General features: G+C 32.7%; 2 protein-coding genes across 2 annotated transcripts; both read right to left on the reverse strand.

The window, feature by feature from the left end:
* Nucleotides 1–764: 764 nt before the first annotated feature.
* LOC121764324 lies at nucleotides 765–1,266 on the reverse strand. Its single transcript, XM_042160364.1, has 2 exons — nucleotides 962–1,266; nucleotides 765–875 (listed from the first exon to the last, which is right to left on the reverse strand). Exons 1-2 carry the CDS (start codon nucleotides 1,232–1,234, stop codon nucleotides 765–767), a joined length of 384 nt encoding a protein of 127 aa, XP_042016298.1. The 5' UTR covers nucleotides 1,235–1,266.
* A 7,909-nt stretch (nucleotides 1,267–9,175) lies between these two features.
* LOC121764325 (protein FAR-RED IMPAIRED RESPONSE 1-like) lies at nucleotides 9,176–10,775 on the reverse strand. Its single transcript, XM_042160365.1, has 2 exons — nucleotides 9,692–10,775; nucleotides 9,176–9,339 (listed from the first exon to the last, which is right to left on the reverse strand). The coding sequence occupies exons 1-2, from the start codon at nucleotides 10,773–10,775 to the stop codon at nucleotides 9,176–9,178; spliced, it is 1,248 nt and encodes a 415-aa protein (XP_042016299.1).
* Nucleotides 10,776–15,217: the final 4,442 nt, after the last annotated feature.

Below are 15,217 nucleotides of genomic sequence, written 5' to 3' on the forward strand. Positions count from 1 at the left end.
GACAGTGTGATGTTTATGTTCAACAATGCTCAAAATTCAAGTGGGTGTATTGAATTATTTGTTGAGTATTCACCGGTGAGGAGTGCAGAAATCCCACCAGTTGTTAATTATGGTATTGGAGCATCTGCGAGGTTTGAACAAATGAGTTTTGACTGTGGTATTGGTTCATCTGCGAGGGTGGACCAAATGAGCTTTGATCGTAGTATGAATGAGCAGCGAGATGTTTTCGATGTTGTAGATGTTGCTGATGTTGGGGTTGGATTGAATGATGAGGTCGATGCTGCAGATGATCTTGCTGAGCCAAGGCCACTATCTGAGACAGAGGCAGACCCCGATCTCAGTGATGGTGATGGTGCTGATGATGTCGGTGCTAGTTCTGATGATGAGATAGTACCATGTAAACCTGTTATGCAAGGTGAACAACCACTTCCGGAATACAATCCTAGTGGGTTTAGATTCTTTCGTGAATTACCAAGTCGTCCTTCTGGAGTATCGGATGATGTGGGTGGTAATGAACACAGCCTTTTGTATTGGAATGAGAATGAGCCGCATCGGATTGTGTTGGGAACAAAATTCGATTCCAAGCTACACGTGAAGACTGCTATTACTATGTGGAGTTTGTGGAATGAAAAACAGTTTAAGGTTGTCGAGAGCAAACTAAGAAGGTGGCATGCTGTATGCAAATTTCCAGCAGGAACGACAGTAACAGGGGCAGGCATCATCAGCACCACCGAATCTGCCGTAATCGAGGGTCTGTGTCGTGTTCAGAGGTCCGTCGTACGAAGCGCATCAGCAGCCATTGCACGAATCTGCCGTAATCGAGGGTCTGTGTCGTGTTCAGAGGTCAAATGCCATATCCCCTGAATGGTCTCGACCTAGATAGCACAAATACAAAATCATTACAATCAATCTATACAAACTTCAAACTAAATACATTATTATATAAAAAAACATTACATACCAATTTCATCATAGAAGATGCTGACTCGTTCATCCCAACCGTTGACTGTGTCGCAGGTTGAACTAGGTACGACACTGTGATCCTATTGAACCACGCCATATAGCCCGGATTAATGCGACCATCCATGGTCATCGTGGCATGATCAAAATTTGCTTGGAACCTGTGGTGTCTCAAATCCCATTCTTCAATGTAGAATTTATGTACCTTAGCCCAATCGGCGCCCTTCCTCCCACGGCGGTGACTTTTAGACAGATGTCCGGCATTATGTAGCATCCTATCACAATACTGAGGAATACGCTGGTAGCGGTTGAATTGTCGGCAAACGCGTCCAGCCTCGTGTGCCTCGACAAATGACCAGCTCACCAAATATGTGTCGCACAAGTAGGATGCGGTCGAATCAATGCAGTAATCGGGCAGGATATCATTCACACAATTAATTTCATACTAGATTAATTCATTAGCTAAGCTAACAAAAATAAATTACGGTTACCTCACCAACTGGAAGGTGGAAACAGTGGGTCTCAGGCCTCCATCGCTCGATCAATGCAGTTATTAGGTCATTGTCCATCCTTCTTGGCCTTCCACATTCAATCACACCTCTGAACCCCCAAACATCAAGCCAATGCATCACATCTTCATGTATTGGCAATGCCCAAACCTTACTCTCCGTCCTACGAACTCTGAACACATTTGTTGTGCCATTCGCCAACAATGAGGCTGAAATATGTTCGTTTTGATGAAACAGTACGGATGGATCCTCAGGTCCATAACATAACTGTTGTTCAGAACTTGCAGATGCCATCTACTTCAAAACATTCACCCAACATATAATAGCATAAGATAACTAAAATTTTCACATTTTTGCACAAGAATATATATTTTCTGCACTTTGGGTATATAATTTCAATTGAACCACTTACTTCTACAATTGACCCTAAATTCATGTGAAACACACAAATACGCAACAAAACAACACAAATAAGCAACACACTAACAGTAATCGTCCGTAAATTGAGCAATTTCATATAAACCCTAACTTTACTAAATTAGGGAAAACCTCCATAACTTCAGCAATTATTGATTTATGTAGCCAAATGGATGAATAATTACCGAAATATGTTTGGTATTTGGTTGAAATCTGTCGGAAAATGCCTCAAATCGCCGGAAATCGTCGCTGAAATCGCCCCTCCTTCGCTGCTCGCTGCGTCGTCTGTCAATTACGAGCATTCTGCCCTCTTAATCCCGATTTAACGACGCACAAATAATATACGTCTTTAACAAATGACGCATATATGTTATGCGTCGTTATTTAATGACGCATAACATATATGCGTCGTTTATCGACGCATAATCTATATGCGTGTTTATTAAAGACGCATATTATTTGTGCGTCTTTCAGTAAAGACGCATAACATTTGTGCGTTTCATTAATAGCGACGCACAAATGTCATGCGTCACTCACTATGCGGGAATTAATCTATTGCTCTTCATTAAATTGGAAGTAAGTTGACATGCTTTCACAAAAGAAGAATTAGTCCTCAATATGACCTGTATTGGACTAATATGAACGTTTGATTTTTTTTAAAGAAATATTTTATTTAGAGGGAAACAGATGAAGTATTTTATTCCCTCCGACCCCCATTATATACTCCCTCCGTCCCATGATACTCACATTTTTCACTTTGACAACGTAAATTTCAACATAAGTAATTAGTGTAATTAAATTAAAATTTTAAGTGCAATAAGGCAACACTTGATAAAGGAAATACGAACTGACTCTAATATCTTAATTAAACTATAATTTTTATCTAAATGAAAAATAGTGCAAATAGTTTGGGACAGTCTGAAAATGAAATATGCAAGTAGCATGGGACGGATGTGGTATTTTAGTTTTCCATTTTGCTTCGTCCCTTATTAATTATCTCACTTCCCTTTTATTATTTTTTATAATGGACTTCACATTCCACTAACACATTTCCCTCGCATTCTATTATTAAAAATTCTCGCTTCGTCCCTGAAAATTTGTCACATTTCATTTTCTGCAGTCGTTTTAAAAAAATGATAATAAATAGTTAAAGTGGAGATAAAGTAAAGTAAGAGAGAAAATAATATAGATAAGACTTTTATCTACATTATTATCTCTCTTGTTTTACCTCTATTAATTTTAACTATTTATTATTATTTTTTTAAATGAGTGCAGAAAATGAAATGTGACAAATTTTCATGGACGGAGGGAGTAAAACGTTTTCTTTTTTAATTGTCCTATTAAAAATAAAACGTTTTCTAAAATGCAAAAAACCACCATCTCTATTTTTTCTCTTTCTCTTACTTTATTCTCTCTTCATTAACGCACAAAACAACACTATATAAAATCTCGTATCGAAAAACAAATATTTCATATTTAATAGAACGGGGGGAGTGTATAAAAGTATCGCTCGCCGGAGGGGATCAGCTAAGGCATAAGCTAATCCATTACATAATACACCAAAGAAAAATAGACATGTGGAATCTATTTGTAAAATCAAATAAAAGACTAAAAATATAATACCTCTTATGCTTACACCAATATTAATTAGACATGTGGACAATCTTTAAAAATTACTAACAAGGATTAAAACTAAAACCTAACCGAGAAAATATTCAGTGGTCCTTCCACACCATCATGACACCATGAGGTGGTGTGTCTAACCAATTATTAATTGATAAATAGGAATTTAAAATGACACACATCCAACTAGACATGCAATTATTTAGGAAACATTCATTATACTACTTTTATGAAAAATTGCATAATCAAAATATGGATTACCAATATATTTTCAGCTCATATATATTTCATATTTATATATTCACATACTATAATAATAATAATATCCCATATGTACCGCAATAAAAAATGTAATCTTACAACATTTTGTTAGTAGTATTATTTTATGTGTATGATTTTCTTTCTCTTATTTATTTACGTAAATAAATATGTGTATGTATATAACTAAAAATTTTACATCATAAATTAATATGACTATACCGCAATTAAAAATGTAATCCTACGTCATTTTGTTAATATTATTTTTTGTGTATGATTTTTTTTCTCATATTTATTTACATAAATAAATATGTGTATATATATAACTAAAATTTTTATAACATAAATTAAAAAACGTATGACTATAATGTAATTTTTCTATCTTTTTTTAGTGCATATAAACGGTTATATATTCACTCAAATAGATCAATATGTAAATAAATTTAAATTACAGTCATGCTTTATATATATATATATATAGGGGTGTGATAAACTACAAACCCTCTATAATACAAACTATAAAAACTTTAATCCTACTTACTTAATACAATTAATCAACAGTTAATATAAGAGATTTTTCTAATGTCAACATTTCCTACAAATCTGTACACTCCGTTGACATCGAACAATCAGAATTTGTACACCCCCGTTGACATAATTTGTACACCCTGTTGACATCAGCCCCCATTGACAGAATTTGTACACTCCGTTGACATCAGCCCCCCCGTTGACAGAATTTGTACACTCCGTTGACATCAGTTTGTATAGTGTATTATAGAGAGTTTGTATTTGATCACACCTCTATATATATATATATATATATATATATATATATATATATATATATATCATATTTATTTATATACATAATCAATAAGAAAAAAGATAATCATACCCATAAAAGAATACCCGCAAGTGTTAGTAACATTTTATTTTTTATCAACGGTACATATAAGTTATTATTATTATATTATGTGTAATATATACATACATATATTTATTTATGAATATAAAAGTAAGAAAAAGAAAACCACACACATAAAATAATATTAACAAAATGATGTAGGATTACATTTTTAATTGCGGTACATATTGGATATTATTATTATTGTAAGTGCAAATATAAATATGAAATATATATAAAAGCTGAAAATATATTGGTAATATCCATATTTATATTATGCATTTTTCATAAAAGTGGTATAACGAATGTTTCCTAAATAATTGCATGTCTAGTTGGATATGTGTCATTTTAAATTCCTATTTGTCAATAAATAATTGGTTGGACACACCACCTCATGGTGACATGGTGGTGTGGAAGGACCACTGAATATTTTCTCAAACCTAACCTTTACATTCGTTCACTATTTTAATTAGAAAACCCCTTTCATCCAACCAAAATTTTTTATCAGCATCATGAGCAAATATTAGCACCTCAAACAGATTTGCCAAACAACTAACTGAACTAGTTACTCAACTCCATACATCTATACATATATAAAAGTTGAGTTTTGGGACGTTTTGAATAGCTATTTTATGTAAAGGATGTAAATGCAATTAAGAAAAATTATTAAATTGCCTTTCATTTTTAACCCATTTAATTTCCGTAACTGTCACTATTTTTAGGCATTTCTTTTGAATAGCTATTCTATGTAAAGGATGTAAATGCAATTAAGAAAAAATATTAAATGGCCTTTCATTTTTAACCCATTTAATTTTCGTAACTGTCACTATTTTTAGGCATTTCTTAAAATTATTTTGGCTAAACAATATGGTGCGGGAGTTTTAAAATAAATTCAGCCTAACATTTGTAACTGGCATAATTATTTTAAGTATAAATTTGTGAATGTTATACGCAATATAGTTTCTTCATATGTTTGATTTATTATCATATTTATATTTATTTATTATCATTATAAGCAATGTATAAATGGTTACACTAATTAAGGAGTAATATAATAAGTGCTGTGTAATTTAATCATAATAAACGCCGCTGAACGGTTACAATTAATAATATTATAAATATATAATAAATAGGTATTGGAATTAGTTGTTACTGTTACACTGATCAGAGGAGTTGTATAGTATAGTATAGTAGTAGTATAATTTATTATTAATTAATGGAATAAAGTCAAACATTGTTTAGTCCACAAATTCGTATATTACATATTTAATGGAATTAGCGTTACACTAATTTGTAACCACCGCATCATTAGAAACGTACTAAAAATGATTGAAAAAGATTCTTTATATATTTTGACTATAAATATGTGCCATATATAAGCTTATTACTCACTTCCTCATTGACTTCTCAAGTAGAATTTGTAATTTGTAATATGCAACCTGCATAACTTCATCAATCATCAAAGTTCTATGTGTTTTTGTTTGAAAAGACCAATCTTGAAGACAAGTTAAACGTGTCAGCTTAGAATGCATTTTTCATGACCGCATAATAGGTGTTTTGTCATTTCTTATCGTATCAGGTTTATAGCTTTGTTTTCCAATATAATAGTGTATTTCATTGCTTTTATATGATTATGGTGGATCTTGCTATAAAGCAGGATATTGAGAAGTTGCAATATTGTCGGGATATTTCTAGAGTATGTAGGAGAAACGACGAAACTTAAAATGTTTTTAGTAGAATATTTTATGCGTGATTGAATTTGTTGTTCATACCTATTTTAATTTGAGTTAGGTATCATCAGATATTTATACTGATTTCGAGATATTTGTTAGGATCCAATTTTAGATTATTGGTGATGCTCCATGTATATTTTTTTGGATATTATTAAATTAATAGTTAATAAATTCAAATGTGTTATAAAGTTAATTATTACTCCCTCCATTTAATAAAAATATACATCTTTTGATTGCACATCAGGTTTTAATCTACAAGTGGTAAAGTAAGATAGATTAAGAGGAAAAATAAATAAAGTATTATTAATGGAGAATGAGTCTCATCTTATTAAGAGAAGATTTTTCAAAATTAAAAAGTGTATATTTCTTGTGAGACGGAAGGGGTAGTGCATTTAAAATTACATTTATTGCAAATGAATTCAATATGACAATTATTTAGTGTTATTTTCAGATATATTGATCATTTGGTAAATAATTCACTAATTTAACTAATGTTACATTTTTGTTACAATTTTTCATTCATCAATAATTTAGCATAAGTGGTTTGAACTTTTTGACATCTTAAATATGTGTATACAATTGTACATTTAAATTGGTTTATGTATTTATGATTTTAAATTCTCAAATAATGTAATTATATCTGATTTTAAGTAATTAATTCAAAATGTGAATTCACTGTGATAAAATTAACTATGATGAGTAAAAAATGGTAATAACAATTAAATATGTGTATTTTTTGGACATTTTCAAAATTCATAATAAAATAATAATCTATACATATATAAAAGAGGAGTTTTGGCGTTATTTATAAAACTGCCATTTTAATTTAAAAAATAAAAATTTATTAGAAATAGTTTTTGTTAATAAATTTGTCTATCTTCATTGGCAGTTTCAGAAAATGATCATAATCTTAATTAAGCTAACGTTACATTATTTAAAAGGTCAATTTAATCAATCGACATTATTTGAAAGGTCTAAACAATTACTACTATTGATTTAAGTTTTAATAGTGGACATACTAAAAGTCAGTCTGGGAAGAATACCAAATGATATAAAGATCTTCTATAAATACCTTCTGAAAAATTCGTTACCGGCTAAATGATATTAAGTTACAACGGAAGTCAATTACTTATTATTGTATTTCATTCCACCTTTGTATATTTATGGAAATACCATTTTAGTTAAAAATTAATACGATTAAAGATACAATGACTGATTAAATGTAAAACGTATGATAAGGAGAATTCTAATTGTAACTAATAACGTATTTCTTTAATAAATGGAAGACAATGACCATTGGAATTAAATTTAATTCAATAAAACCGAATAATATGAGTAGTGGTTGACCTTCTACTTACATTTGGTTCATATTAAAAAAAATTCCATTGAGACCGGTTAAAAATTTCTATGTCATTTTATTACTACTTTAATTTATAATAAATTAAATTGGAATCACTAAGAGTCAACAGAGAAGAATATAAAAGGAATTAGAATGCCAAAAGCTACTAAATTTTCTATAAATACCAATTATGTTAATTAAAATTGTAATGACCGTGGTGGAAAAAAAGTGCGGTGATTCTCATGTGTTGCCGCCTCAGACGTACTATCGTCGTCATGAACTGAAGGTTTCACAGACAAGTACATATTATTATGCATATTTCAATATGCATAATAATATTTTTTTTATTTTATGATAATTAGGCGAAGCGGAAGTGAGAAAGTTTATGAAAATTAATACTAATACATATCTAGAAGCTAATAGGGTTTAGGGTTTAGTATTTATGGTTTAGAGTTCAAAGTTTAGTGTTTATGGTTTAGGATTCAAATGTGTCGATCGAGCCACTCTTATTGATCCAAAACTCTCTTTTATATATGTATAGATCTGCACAAAAATTTTAAAAATAAACAGAATGTCATCATGTTTTTAATTAAATTTGCACTTTCTTGATATGAGCATATAATCAGATTTATAGCCAAGATTCAGGTAAAAAACCTCTATTATCAGTAAGGATTATCAAGTAGGCCGACCCAATGTAAGATATCGAATACATATCTAAAACCCCCAAAATAGAATAAGTGATCAACAAAGTAAAATTGATCTGGGACGGAGGGTGAATTTTATTGATATATGACTCATTTATTGGTCATGATGAGTATATTTTAAAGTTAAGGATTTAGGATTTAGGTTTCAAGGTTTGGGTTTTTAGTGTATAGGGTCACTATATTGCAATGAAATGAAGCTCGACTAGGAAATGTCTCACCAGTGCAATCTTAAATTATTGCAACGTAAACTTGCTCCTGCAGTTATAACTCAACGATTAATTCATATTTTCACAGAATTTAAAAAGTGATTTAATTTTTAGTCTGATATTGAAATGTCAAGACAGTTTATTAAAATGTCAACACAAATATGTGTTAAAATTTTAATGTGATCGTATTGACATTTTAAAGAAAAGTTAGTATTTAGACGCACTCTTGTGCCCATGTGCGGTTAATGTGATTGAAAAAGTATAATCCAAAGTAAGAGGATGTCGAATATTCTTTTGTTTATCATTTCACAAAATTTATTTCGCATAATGAAATAAATATGAAGAAATTAAAATGACTCGTGCATCGCACGGGCGTGATACTAGTTCAATATAAAACCTAAATCATGCTATTTGATCTATAGAAAGAAATCAATAGCTACAATTTCTTTGAGATAGTAGCTCAATTACAACGTTAAAAGCTAGACAACATAAAGCAGGTCGAGATCAAGAAAAAATCATTTATCAGAAATCATTTTGACCAATGCTAACTGAAAGGTCGGGTCTGGACAAAGCTGAGTACAAAAGACACGAAGGTAACAACAAAATCTGAAGAACAAAAGAATGAGCCCATGCTTGCTGCCCATGTAAATGAGCTTTCATGAACTCGACAACTGACCAGAGTGTTCCTATCAACACAATAACAGTACTTAAAACAATAGAATAAATGAGTCAAACTAATGTCTCTTTATTTTCAGCATATTAATGAACTTATCTTTCATTTAGTCATTTGTGCAATTAATAGAACTGTCAATCAAACACAATCCCGTAGAGGTAAATTGACAATATCAGAATGCAACTCTTGAATTAAAAATGAAACTCCCACAAAACTCTTAATCAAAACTTAACTCAAGTTAACCATGACTGTTAAACAGAAAAGATCAAATAAAATTTATCCTTTGCAACAACACCAAAATTAAATGACTTGCTCTTCATTGATGGCAGGCTTGCAGCATTGCTTAGACTAAAATTATGATGTACTTTGAGGATCAAAAGCATTGTATGTCACGTTCCAGTAGTCATCATTAATGAGTGTAGTCTCTTTAGATTCCTGCATAGAAGAAACATGTTGCGAACCACTCTTTGTTGCTTTTGGCTTTGGTTTTCGTTTTCTACTAATAGCATGTTCCAAAGCATTTTTCGGCCTCTTACATGAATGGTATGTATCTCTCCCTTTAGGTTTCAAGCCTTTAATTTTACTTTCATTGGTTTCATCATCAACTGCAACATCTTCGTCCTTTGCCTCAATTGTCACATTATCTGCCTTCCCTATCATTCCATCCACATTGTTTTCCATTTTCAGGAGACAATCTAAAGCAGAAGTATAACTATCTTCACTCTCACCTGCTTTTATAGCCACACGCATGAAAGAGTTACATAACTCTTTATACCGCTGCTTCTTTCTTATTTTTTCATCAACAATGACAACTCCTACATCACAAACTCTTGATGTTCCACCCTTAGCATGTTTGGTCCATCGCTCTAAGATATATTCATCGGGCATTTGAACAACATTCGTAAATGTTAAGATTCCTAGACTATGTGAGCATAAAATACCCGAGAATTCAAACTTCCTACAACTGCAAAAAATGGAACCTTCAATGGAATCATATGTGACTATATGTTCATTAGCTCGATGAAATGGTCTGACCTTATATATCATAGAAGTTTCATGTTGACTCTCACCTTCAATCTTGCTTTCAAATGCCTTCCTCAACTCCTCGCTAAACAATGCAAATATCTTATGTGTATATACGACACATGCATGCTTCAATATTTCTATTGGAAATATCATAACATGAGAACTTTGAGCATTCTTGAAATCTTCTGCCGACTCTTTCTCACGGCGATCATCTATCAACCTTTGAAAATGATGGAACACCTCGATAATATTGTTTTTGTAATTTACATAATGCTTCACAACAACATTCATGCACTCACTTCGTTGAGTAGAAACCATATCAGCACAAAATGTGTTTCTTCCATAAACCAATGCCCATTTTTCTCTTAGAGAAAACATTCTCTTCAACCATTGATTATCTTGCAAGTTGTATTTCTCCAACATTTCATTCCATGCATCAAGGAATTATGATTCTTCTTTGAAGTCGTACACACAACGACTAAAATCAGCTGTAAAGGTGTTCTTGAAAATCGCAAAAACATTGGAAGATGAATTGCTACATTCTGAAAAATATGCCAAACACACAAGCGATGATAAGTTGATGGCCACTTGGAAGCTAAAGCAGCGTTCATTGCTTGATCTTGATCCGTTAAAATGGTTTTTGGTCTCTTTCCCATCATAACATCTTCAAATGCATCAAACAACCATTCAAAGGTTTCAATTGATTCATCATACAATAATGCCACACCAAATACAGTTGTTTGTTTATGATGATTTACGCTGACGAACAAAGCAATTGGTCTGCCATCTCGATGTTTTCTGTATGTAGTATCGAAGCAAACAACATCACCAAAATGACCAAAACCTTGTATCATTCTACCATCGGTCCAAAATATATTGGTAATTAGATCTTCCACATCCAATTGAATAGCATAGTAAAAATGTGGATCTTCACTTATCATCCTTTGTAAATATTGTAAAACACCTCCGTTGTCTCCTTGTTTAATCTCCAAAGTCCTCTTAGTTCTCAAATAATTCTTCAAATCAATATGTGTAAAACCAAGATGTTGTATTCTGCTGGCTTCCTTTGCCATTACATCTATTATTTTATTTGGTGCAAACCCACAAGCAACATCAACTTGTGTTTGATGAATATTAGACATTTGTATAAATCATCTAAACATGTAAGATTTTTTCGGATCACACAAATCATGGTTGTGTTCCTCGACAAACTTCACAATACGAAACTTTCCACTGTACCTACAATTGATTTTCATCAAAGCCTTACATCCACACCTAATTTCAGGACGAGGATTCTTAATTGTAACACATCTATTGTTTGTTGCTCTAAAACCTTCCCTACAACAGCAGAAACTAATGTCCAAGATGTTGCCCGTAATTGGATCTCTGTGAGCAGATAGTTTTCGAGTTCCGATACCTGTTACCTTAGCATATTTCATATAGAAATCATATGCCTCAACTTTTGTTTCAAACTCCATTCCTATCTTAGGAATATGGTCTTCCAATACATTGTCATCCATATCTGCAAAAGAAAAAATCGTATATTCAATAGCTATTTCTTTTACTCAATGTCAATTTCTTTGAGATAGTAGTTCCATTACAACGTTAAAAGCTAGACAACATAAATATGTATGTAATTTTATTTTGTTATGCCACTAAAGTTTTGAAGGCATGTGCTAATAATCCAATCCTGTTACAACTCAAATAATGTAAATAATTACTGTACTATGTATTATAGCCTATTTTATGAGTTGCTCCCATGTGATAGTTTTATAAATTAGCTTTAAAGATTTTTTAGCAAAATCCATATATTGAGACAAAAGTGATTACCTTTTGACATAGACATAAAGCAACGGCAGTTAAAAAATTTGGTTCTTGAGCACAGAGATGAAAGGATTTTCCTAATACGTGAAATCAATACGACATGTAAAGGTTAGGTTTTAATTTTAATCCATTTAGTCATTATTAAAGATTGTCCACGTGTCTAATTAATATTAGTGTAAGCATAAGATGTATTATGAGAATTTATATTTTTAGTCTTTTATTTAATTTTACAAATAGATTCCACATATCTATTTTTCATTGGTGTATTATGTGATGGATTAGTTTATGCCTTAGCGTATCCTCTCCGATGACCCGCATATCACTAATTTCTTCAACTTACTTCCTTTATATTTCTTAAAACACGTGCCGAATCAAATCAAAGTAGGATAGTACATACTCCTTAAAGAACGAATGGAGTATATAAAGTTACAAATTCTCAATGTGGCACCAATACATTGTTGTCTCCAATTTGCCCAAAAAGAGAAACCACTAAATATTTCTCGGGCAAAAGAAATGATACTAGTACAATTTGATCTTTTTATCTGCATCACTAAAAATCAAAAAGTGACCGTGAATGGTAGGGCGAACAAGTCGATCTCTGGATCTTTTTATGATGTGGAAGAAAAGTCTGCACTTCTTTGTACAATTGAAAAGCATGCCGCTCTCAGCAGAGCGGAGTTGGTTGTCGTATATGGCAGTTAACCTCTTGAGGGCTCTAGTGATCCTGCTGAACTTCTTCCGGATCTGGTCATGTGAACGCTCGGCGCTGCCTGGCGGTTTGAATTCGTTGTACACCGCCAGGACGCGCTTCCAGAAGCATATGTTGGTCTGATCCGTACCAACTACGGAATCCGTCGTGACCGCGTCCCAGGCCCTGGCAATAGCAACGGACTCCGTCGTTTTGTAATACAACCCCCGTTGACCGCCACCGCCGCCACCGCCTCTGCCGCCGCCGTCTTGCTGCTCTCCGTCGCACCCGGCGCCTCGCCCACCGCCGCTGCTTCGCCTTCCCCCCTCCCCACCGCCGCCGCCTATCCCACCGCTTCCTCTCTCTTCTCCACACGTCCGGACGTCGGGGTCTCCGGTGTCCCCATCAACTGCTCCCATGTGAATCTATCAGATTCAGACAGAGGAGATTGGGTGGATTGGAATTGGGAGTATTGGAATTGCTGAGAAGGGACGAAACCCGATTGGGGACGACCAACGTTCCTCTGTTGATGAGAGGAGGACTGACCCCGATATTGGAGTGTCTGTTGCCACGACGACGGCGACTGCGGACTCCACATATGGAATGAAGGGGTGGTGGGACTCGATCTCCAGGGTTGGGAAGGTGGGAAGTTGTCGTATCCCGATTCTCCATAGCGGGGGAATCATCATCTCCACCTTGCATTTTGAGACTATAAAAATTGTAGAAAATAAAAATTAGGGTGTAAAATTTGTGTGATGTGAAAATGTGTGGAATGAGGTATTTATAGAAAATTTTGAAAATATTAAAAAACAATTCGAAGATGGACGAGCGTCGTGGCTCTCGGCCGCCACAATAGGGCCCCGCGCCCAAGAGCCCATGCCAGGCCAACTCCGCGGTCGCCCATGGGCTCCCGCCGCGGCTCTCCCTTTCCTTAGCAATAGAGAGTCGCGGCCCAACCAACCCCTACCCGGGAGCCGCGGCTCCCCTATTTTGGACGCTCTAACACCAAAAAATTTTGGCGATTGTCTTTAACTGAGATTCACTCCGTCCTACAAATATAACTTCCATTTATTCTTTTTAGTTCTTCCAGAGTAGAAATCGAGGTTCATTATATTATAAATGGCAATAGGATCTCACATTCCACGAACTTATTTCATCCACATTTCAATAATATTTTCTCATCCACTTTTTTTTAACATTTTCTAAAATTCATGTCACCTAGAAATGGTTTTTCAATTTTTTTCACATTTTTTTCTTTTCATTGTACTACTATACAAAAGTTGATTTTTAACAATTTTTTATATTTATTTTATTATAAAAATTTGAAAATAAAAATGTGAAAAATTTAAAGATTATACTTAGTTAATTTTATAAGTGTAATGGTTTTTTTAAAAAAAATTAAATATAAATACTATTTATCTTATTTTAATTTCTATTTATAAAATACTTTCAACGAACTCCCTCTGTCCCACTAAAGATTAGTTACTTTACTTTTTGGTTTGTCCCATTCAAGATGACCCATTACTATAAATGGAAAAACTTTTATCTCTACTTTGCTCTCTCTCTTACTTTAGTCTCTCCATCTAACACACAAAATAAAATTGTATAAAACTCCGTGCCACCCAAGGAAGGGATCATCTTCCTTGGGACGGAGGGAGTATTATAGTTTGCAAAAGTTAATTTATAGTTGTATATTATATTGAACATTTATAGTCCTTAAGCCACAAGGGCATGATGATTAAAAACTGTCTGAACTTGTGATTTTTTAGGCGTTACCCGAAACTGTAAGTTCAAAATGTTGGATACTCAAATGTGAAAATGGCATTTTCTGAATAACATATTTGTAGTTCACCATATTTTATAGTAACTTGAATTAATATGAAAAATAATTGTTTTTTTGAATTAACGCGAATTTAATTAAACTAAAAGTTTATATAATTATGCTCCCTAAAAAATAGTTTTAAGTATAAAAATGAAGAGAAATTAAGTAGTTCGACCTATTAATTGTGAATTAAATTTTAATATTATTCAAAAAAAATATCAAAATTAATATGCATGTGAATATTTTATTTTTATTAAATTTTAGGTTTTAATTATATCAATATTTATTTAACCAAGTTTTATAGTACATAAATAAATAGAATAATAAAAATTAAATAATAAGAGCTTATCTTCAGAGTCCATCTCAGAGCTTATCTCCAGTTTCATGTCACTTCAGCAGGCCCGTCCCAGAGTTTATCTCAGAGCAACTCAATAAAGACAAGTTTCATTAAAAAAACATCCTACATTTAAAAAAATTATTGAAAAAAAATAAACAAAAAATATTGATAAAAATATCAAAAACATTGTGACT

The sequence above is a fragment of the Salvia splendens genome, chromosome 14 (genome assembly GCF_004379255.2).
Source record: "Salvia splendens isolate huo1 chromosome 14, SspV2, whole genome shotgun sequence".
Taxonomy (NCBI): Eukaryota; Viridiplantae; Streptophyta; class Magnoliopsida; order Lamiales; family Lamiaceae; genus Salvia; species Salvia splendens.